Below are 9,041 nucleotides of genomic sequence, written 5' to 3' on the forward strand. Positions count from 1 at the left end.
CATTTGCATGCATATGTGTATATAAAAATTCTAGAACCTATATTTTTCTTACCTAGTATTATATAATGTTGGACTTGGCTATAAAAAAGAAATGTTTATCTGTGAAGATATAAGAAATAAGTCTAAGGAAAACTGTAGACATTATTTGTCCCTTACCTACCATTATTTTCTTACTTGTTTTGTTGTATTTTTGTTAGTAGTATTAGAAAGTTTTCACTTTGAACTTCTTTCCAGTGGTGTACCAACCATTCCTATATCTCTGCATCATGCCGTACCCTGAAACCCAAATCTCTTTTCTCAGCTGCTTGGTAGACTTCTCGCCCTGCGTGTCCACGTCAAACTCAAGAACCTCCAACCACACATCTGACTCTGTTTCCTTGAACTTCCCCCACCCCAACCCCAACAAGACATGCTACTGGTCTTGCCTTCCTTTCTGTGATTTACGGCCTTCTCGCATCGTCTTGACTCACTTAAGGCATCTCCCCTTTTCCAGTTCTACTCACCTGTCCACCCTCCCTGTTCTTGTCAAGTACGTGCAATGGAACTCAAATCTGACTTGAGAATTCATTTACTTAAAACCTTCCATGACTCTCTTCGCCCTTCAGAATGAACTCCAAAATTCCTGGTAAGATCTATAAACTCCTTCCTGGTGTAGCCTTTTCCTGTTTATCGGGAGTCGTTTCCCACTGCAGTAGCCTTGGCAGGCGTACGCTCCAGCCATGCAAATGTTCTTGCTGTCTTCGGAATCCAGCCTATTCTTTCTTGCCTCCCTGCCTTTGGAAAGTTCTCTCCTCTGCTTGGAATGCCCTTTTCATCTTGGCAAAAACTACAAAATCAACCAAGTTCCAGCTCACTTGATACTTTGTAGGAGATGCTCTTCCTAATTATCCAAGCCTGTTTTAGAATCTGTTCCCTTTTTGGGGGTCTCATGGTAAACCTTGCATAATTCAATTAGGGACTTGCATTGGCTGCTTCCTCCATCAGGCTGTGAGCTCCTTGGGGGCCAGGATTGGTAACTGTGTGTTTCCATTACCCAAGATGGTACCTGGCTTCTAGTTGGAGTGCAAAAAATGTTTCTGGACAGAAAAATATTAATTAACCCATAAAATTTGATCTCTTGAAAAACCCATTAGAAAGTTACTGGGTTTGCCTTCTAGGAGAGCGTGAACTTTCAGGAAAACACCCTTGGTTAAAAGTAGGTAGTTAACAGCTCATTGGAGCTAGGAAAAGATCTTAGCTGTTACCCTGTTCAACCAGCAGCCTTTTTCAAATTCAACACTGTGGTAAAGACGTATAAAAATTATTCCCCCAAACTTACTGGGAGCAGAGGGTATTAGAACCCATGCAGGTCCCTATACCTAGTTTGGGGGTCTTTTTTTCCGATGCTTCCATTGGAAGTGTCCAGAATAGGAATTATTTGCAATACTCTCCTGTCATAGATTTAACCTGCCATATAGATGTGGGTAATTCTACAGGTCAGACAAACTGCTAGTTTATATAAATAAATACTGAAACAAAAACTGCTGTACTTGAGCCCTAGGCAGTAAATCAGGTTGAAGGGGAGTAGCTAAAACTGTCAACGGCTCTGCCCATGAAGGATGTTGGAAGTCATAGGATAGGAGAAAAAGCAAGTAGTCAGACAGAGAAGTTAGGCTTGATGAGGTTCAGATTATCAGACTTTGGGGCTGCCTATTTAAATAATGTGAACCTTTTGGGCTTAAACTCTGTGGGTCCCTCACGTCCCAGGGGATTTTATGTCCTTCCTCTGAGCAGGAAAGCTCCGGATGCCATTGGAAAGGCTGCTTTCTCAGCATCCCGAGAGCCACACCCAGGTCCTCTCTGAAGATAAGGAACAAGTGCAAAACAAAACAAAAATTCATCTTTGTCAAGCCTGAGAAAAGGAATTGAAATTAGAATTTGGGAGCATGGATTTATTAATTTAAAAGATTAGGTGAGTATGTACTGAGTGCTAAGCATGGCCATCCTTGTTTTATAGGTGAGGAAGTGAGGCTTGAGGGGCAAATAATTGGCCTAGGGTCAGATCTGGTGACAGAAAACCTAAGACCCAGGTCTGTTGGCATCACAACCATTCTGCTCTGCTGCTTCTTCATTCAGTGTGGCAGAAATACTTGGGGCTTTTTACTGTGGCTGAATTCATTTGCCTATGCCAGGAGAGGTGGAACCCAACCCAATCATGGAAAGGGTTCTAGAAAGCAAGGCAGAAGACTTGGTTCTAGTTCTGGCTGAGATTCACCATCTAGGAGCAAGTGTTTAGTGGGAATGCTGGTGAGATTTTGGGAGAAAATAAAGGATTTGTTGGGTGTAGGCAATGGTTATGTGCTTGACATGTAACCATAGCACCTCTGAGGCCCCCTACATCACACGTGACAGAACTCTTAGGGCCTGGAGCTGAGACTACCCATGTCAACATGGCTTGCTTGTTTGTTCCAGGAACTCTTCCCTCAGAAACGATAAGATTGTAAACCAATAATAACTGCACAATTTGCCTCAGGAAATTCCTGCAGATCAGTTTATCCAGAGCAACAGGTAAACAGCTGGCTATTCAAACAACAGTTAGTTAGTGAAGACTTGCTTCAAGCCCCTCGCCCTGTTGTTTCCACTGATCCTATGATGCTACGAAATCTGCCCAATCTCAGTCAGCTCCACCTTGAAAGACCTGCTGTAAGTCACTTGAGACCAGATCCTAAAACCCTATAAATATCCATTTTGACTTTCTCTTCTGAGAAATTAAGACTTTGTCAAGACGGCATTCTCCCTTACTGCACCAAGTTCTGATAAATTTAGCTTTGCTGTTATCAAAAAGTGGTCTGGTGACCTTTTGCGGACTTCCAGGCCCATTTTATTGATGTGGAAACTGAGGTTCAGAGAGACTGAGTAAATGCATTCAAGTCACACAGGCAGTAATGTAGACTAGTGGTAGGCCAGAATCTGGCAGAACCAGATTCAAATCTGGTTGTCTGCTCTCCAGACCAGGTTACCCCGAAAGCCTTCACTTCTTAGCTGTAAGATGAGAGAATTGCGTTGGCTCATGAAGACTGAGATGCTCCCTTGCTTGCTTTCAACTTTGATAAAAACAAACTGAACTATTTTCAAAGCTAGAATAAATTTTCTCCTCTTCTGTCTTCTGTTGAAATATTTTCTCCAATTTTCGTCTTATATGTTTTTGTCTACAGAAATAAAAATGCAAGCCTAGTAGAAAAGGACCCTATCACATTTCTTTTTATTGTGGTAAAAAACAAATACCGTAAAATTCACCATTCTAACCATTTGAAAGCTCACAATTCAGTGGCATTTAGTACATGTAAAAAGGGGCAATCATCATTCCTCTCCAATTCCAGAACATTTTCATCACCCAAAGGGAATGGTGCACCCATTAAACATTCTCCATGACCCCCTACCCCGGCCTCTGGTGACCATTTATCCACATGCTGTCTTTATAGATTGGCCTATTCTGGACATTTCATGTAAATGGAATAATGTAACATATGGCTTTTGTGTCTGATTCGCACTTAGCATAAAGCTTTCAAGATCCCATCAGATTTTGTCTTTTGTAATATTCATGGTATATCTTTGACACTGAATGGTAGCAAAGGAACAAGCCAAACACATGAATTATTATGACTGAGAGTTTTTCTCCTACAGGGAGAGGCAAAGAAGTGGTCCTCAAGGGCAACAATGGGAAGGGAAACCGTTCACATCCCTTGGCCACTTGACCTAAGGATTGCTCTCCATCACTTTCCCTGGGACCTGGGCTGAGTCTGATGATGAGACTACATGCAGGAAGGGCAAGGAGCCCATCATCTGACTTGGCCGTGATTTTGTTGACCTGCCTGGTCTTTTCCTGGCATAGTCCTTGTATGGACATGAGGACAGTGCAGCAAGCTATTGGAAGATGCCTAGAAACAGGGTGAGATTTCAGCTGGGCTCCAGCTTGCCCTTAGGACAGTTTATGTTCAATTTCACCAGACTAACTGGAAAGAGGCTGCAGGACACTTTTTCTGTCCATGCCTATCAGGAACCATTGCTCTCTTAATTTCTTACGCAAAGAGAAATCAGTCTTTTTGATGTGATTGTGGAGTTCAGGTACTCCTTCTTCGGGTGTGCCAAGGGGCTGGTGTTGGTGAGTCAGTCTCTTTGAGATGCTTAGATTGAGAAGGATGCTCTTGAACCGTTCGGATAAGTGCATAGAAGGAAGTTTCTACTGCAGCACACGCAGAATCCTCTCCTATCAGACGCCTAAAAATGTCAAAGAAAGGCAATGGTGTGCCTAATACTGACAAATCTAAATCATGATTTGATGCCAGAGACTAATATAAGTCTTTTCTCCCGTGACAGCTCCACACTTAGAAAAGTTACTCCATCATTTCCTATTCCAGTTAATGTCAAATTGAAAATTGTTGCTTGATAAATTATTAGCAGGAAATTTTATGTTTCATGACTAAAGCCATTCCAGCCATCCTGGTGGCGGGCGGCTGGAGGGGCCCCGAGAGGCTGCGGCGCCGACAAGACGGGCTACTGCGGCTCGGCTGGCGCTTATCATGACTGGTAAATAGTGGAAATACGAGGCAGCAAACACGCGCTCGGACCACCGAGAATTGCGCGGCGCGGTGATGCTGGCGCTTCTGGAAACCTCCAACTACGTGAGGTGGGGGGCGGGGTTTGATCGCTGCGGCCTGGAAGCCCGCTCTTCCGCTGAGGCGCCGCCGCGCTGCCTGATAAGAAAATACCTGAACGCTGCTTCCGGAGTCAGGGCCTATGGCTAACACGCTTCGGGGCATGATGGTAGGGAAAGGCGTGTCCTCCCGTGCCAGCTGCGGCAGGTCTGGGCTCCGTGACAGACCAGGAGGCTAAAAGCGGTATATCGAGGATTTCTTTTTCTTTCTTTCCCCCGTCTGAGTTATATGTGATATGGGATGTAAAAATACAAAAAGAAAAGCCAAAAAATGTCATTATGTTTCCTCTTTTCAACCTTTATGGTTAAAACAAAGGGTCACAGTGAGTTCAAAAATATTTATCTTGGGCTTCCCTGGTGGCGCAGTGGTTGAGAGTCCGCCTGCCGATGCAGGGGACACGGGTTCGTGCCCCGGTCCGGGAGGATCCCACGTGCCGCGGAGCGGCTGGGCCCGTGAGCCGTGGCCGCTGAGCCTGTGCGTCCAGAGCCTGTGCTCCGCAACGGGAGAGGCCACAGCAGTGAGAGGCCCGTGTACCGCAAAAAAAAAAAAAAAAAAAAAAAAAAAATTATCTTACAAATATTGCATAGAAAATCATAAGTTGAGATAAATGTCACAGAAGCCATTGAAACATATGACCACAGTCAATTTATGAGCAACTTAAAATATAGAAGCTCTCCAGGGTAGTAAGATTGCTGTGAAATTATAAAACATTAGCTTTCTTTTCAAATATGGCAAGCATCTAGGCAGGAATTCTGAACTCAGGGTCGGTAGATCCCTTGGAAATGATTGTGACACTTATCATGCATGTGCATCTTTCTGGGGTGAAGATCATAACGTTTTTTCCCTTTTCTTTTTTCCTTTTGTAACTTTAAGGGGTTGGTGACCTAAGGATAAGAAGATTCTTTGCTCTAAGAGGTGGTTGGACTACAGTGATTTTAAAGTGATTCCAATCCTGAGATTCTTTGAAATCAGCCTTGAATTAATCAAGGATATTTTCATAGCTGATATGTTGCCACTAACAAGCAGTGGGTTGGCTGTATAACATATTGGCTCTTGTTGATTGTTTGCAAATACGTTGCCCACCAATCACTATCGAGCCTTTGGACATTCTTTTATTTTTCTTAAATATGCATTTATTTATTTATTTGGCTATGCTGGGTCTTAGTTGCGCCATGCATGTGGGATCTAGTTCCCTGACTGGGGATCAAACCCAAGCCCCCAGCATTGGGAGTGCGGAGTCTTAACTGCTGGACCACCAGGGAAGTCCCCAAGCCTTCGGCCATTCTTAATGTCCGCTAACAGGATGTAGCCTATTATATCAAATCTCCCTGTAATTGTCACTGTTTAAATAACTGTGTTTATTCCTCATTGGACAAGTATCTATTGAATAATATTATTTGAAAATTAATTGATTTAACATATTTGGTAGGTTTAAATATGTTTCATTGCCTTCCCTAAAGAGTAGATGACATTCTATGAAGGAATATTTCATAATACACGTCCACAATTTCTCACTCTCAATTCCCAAATCTAGAAAGCTCTGAAGATAGAGTTTTTTTTCCATAACTCACTTGAGAGTAAATGCGACCTGAATTGAACTCATTTGGCAGTAAGATCTGACCTGAACTGGCATGAGGCTTTTTATAGTCGTTATTTATCTACTCAGTATGAACAATCATACATTTCGCTGCAGAGACATTAATGTTTGATTACGGAATGCTGACCTGGGACCCTGCTTAAGATGTTCTGTAATATGTACCGTATTATGTTCCTAGAGTCCCCCAAATCCTGAATTCTAAAACGTATCTTCCCCCACAGGCTCTCAGGTAAGAGTTTGTGGACCTAGACCCTATATTTTTGCCTGAGAAGCTTTTGTAATTCTGTGTGTATGTGTCTGTGCGGTCACATTTAAAAGAAGAACAAAGCACCTTTCTCATCTCTCCAAACCGGACTGACACACAATAAATTACTTCTGACCTTTGAGAAATGAACTTTAAAAAGCACTCATTCACAATTACGCCAGCAGGCAGAGCACGGGCTCTGCCCTGCAAGGCGCTGCCTATCAGGGCGTGAACCAAACATGAAACGCTGCACACGGATCAGAGAGCCAACCATGAAGGCCCATGGCCTTCCCGTGGCACACGCCAGCCCCCATATGGTCCTTCTGCCCCCGTGCCCCCCATGACAAGGCCCCCTCCGTCCAACTACCAGCCCCCACCAAGCATGCAGAATCACATTCCTCAGGTATCCAGCCCTGCTCCCCTGTCCCGGCCAATGGAGAACCGCACCTCTCCTAGCAAGTCTCCATTCCGGCGCTCTGGGATGAAGATGCAGAAGCCAGGTCCCCCAGTACCTGACTCACACATAGCACCTGCCCCTGTGCAGCCCCCTATGATTCGGTGGGACATCACCTTCCCACCTGGCTCTGTTGAAGCCACACAGCCTGTGTTGAAGCAGAGGAGGCGGCTCACGACGAAAGACATCGGAACCCTGGAGGCGTGGCGGGTAATGATGTCCCTCAAGTCCGGGCTGCTGGCAGAGAGCACGTGGGCATTAGACACCATTAACATCCTGCTGTATGATAACAACAGCATCATGACTTTCAACCTCAGTCAGCTCCCAGGGTTGCTAGAGCTCCTTGTGGAATATTTCCCACGTTGCCTGATTGAGATCTTTGGCATTTTAAAGGAGTATGAGGTGGGTGACCCAGGACAGAGAACACTACTGTACCCTGGGAGATTCAGCAAAGCGTCTAGTCCAGCTCCTGTGCAGGGAGAGAAGGAGGAAGACCTTCTAGGTCCTAAACTAGAGGAGGAAGAAGAGGAGGAAGTAATTGAAAATGATGAGGAGATGGCCTTTGCGGACAAGGACAAAGCCGCCTCAGAGAATAGTGAGGAGAAGCTGATTAGTGAGTTTGACAGGCTTCCAGTAAAGCTTGCGCAAAAGAACGACCCGTCTGTGGTGGGCTGCTCAGATAAGCTTGGGCGCGTGCAGGAGTTTGACAGTGGCTTGCTGCACTGGCGGATTTGTGGGGGGGTCACCACTGAGCATATCCAGACCCGCCTTGAGAGCAAAACAGAGCTGCTGCCTTCCCGGCCTCATGTACCCTGCCCACCAGTCACTCGGAAGTATGTCACAGCAGTAGAGGGTACCCCAGGGACAACAGAGCAGGAGGGCCCCCCGACTGATGGCCCCCCAGAAAAACGGATCACAGCCACTATAGATGACATGTTGCCCACCCGGTCTAGCACATTGACCGAGGAGGGAGCCAAGAGTGTAGAGGCCACCAAGGAAAACAGCAAGTTTCCATTTGGCATCAGCCCAGCACAGAGCCATCGGAACATCAAGATCCTAGAGGATGAACCCCACAGTAAAGATGACACCCTACTGTGTACCCTTCTGGGCTGGCAGGATTCCCTAGCCAAACGCTGCGTCTGTGTCTCCAATACCATCCGAAGTCCGTCATTTGTGCCAGGCTTCGACTTTGAGATGTCCAAGCACCCGGGGCTGCTGCTCATCCTGGGCAAGCTGGTCCTTCTGCACCACAAGCACCCGGAACGGAAGCAGGCGCCACTGACTTACGAGAAGGAGGGGAAGCAGGACCAAGGGGTGAGCTGCAACCAAGTGGAGTGGTGGTGGGACCGCTTGGAGATGCTTCGGGAAAACACCTTGGTCACGCTCGCCAGCAGTTCGGGGCAGCTGGACCTCTCCCCATACCCCGAGGGCATTTGCCTGCCTGTCCTGGATGGACTCCTACACTGGGCAGTCTGCCCTTCAGCTGAAGCCCAGGACCCCTTCTCCACCCTGGGCCCCAACGCCATCCTCTCCCCCCAGAGACTGGTCTTGGAAACCCTCAGCAAACTCGGCATCCAGGACAGCAATGTGGACCTGATCCTGGCCACACCCCCCTTCAGCCGCCTGGAGAAGTTGTACAGCACCATGGTGCGCTTCCTCAGTGACCCAGAGAACCCGGTGTGCCGGGAGATGGCTGTGGTACTGCTAGCCAACCTGGCACAGGGTGACAGCCTGGCAGCCCGTGCCACTGCAGTGCAGAAAGGCAGCATCGGCGACCTCCTGGGCTTCCTGGAGGACAGCCTTGCTGCCACACGGTTCCAGCAGAGCCAGGCCAGCCTGCTCCACACGCAGAACCCGCCCTTTGAGCCAGCTAGTGTGGACGTGATGCAGCAGGCTGCCCGTGCGCTGCTGGCCCTGGCCAAGGTGGACGAGAACCACTCGGAGTTCACGCTGTATGACTCACGGCTGTTGGACATCTCGGTATCACCGTCGATGAACTCACTGGTTTCACAAGTCATTTGCGATGTTCTCTTTTTGATTGATCAGTCATGA

At 46.7% G+C, this 9,041-nt stretch overlaps 1 protein-coding gene across 1 annotated transcript; it reads left to right on the plus strand.

Moving 5' to 3' along the window:
• Positions 1-3,884: 3,884 nt before the first annotated feature.
• Positions 3,885-9,041, plus strand: LOC117308532 (AT-rich interactive domain-containing protein 1A-like). The gene is given in 6 exon segments (XM_033842346.1): positions 3,885-3,928; positions 4,069-4,141; positions 4,575-4,666; positions 6,513-6,520; positions 6,696-6,774; positions 6,776-9,041. Coding segments are annotated over 6 exon segments (2,562 nt in total).

This window comes from Tursiops truncatus, chromosome 16 (assembly GCF_011762595.2).
Source record: "Tursiops truncatus isolate mTurTru1 chromosome 16, mTurTru1.mat.Y, whole genome shotgun sequence".
Classification (NCBI taxonomy): domain Eukaryota; kingdom Metazoa; phylum Chordata; class Mammalia; order Artiodactyla; family Delphinidae; genus Tursiops; species Tursiops truncatus.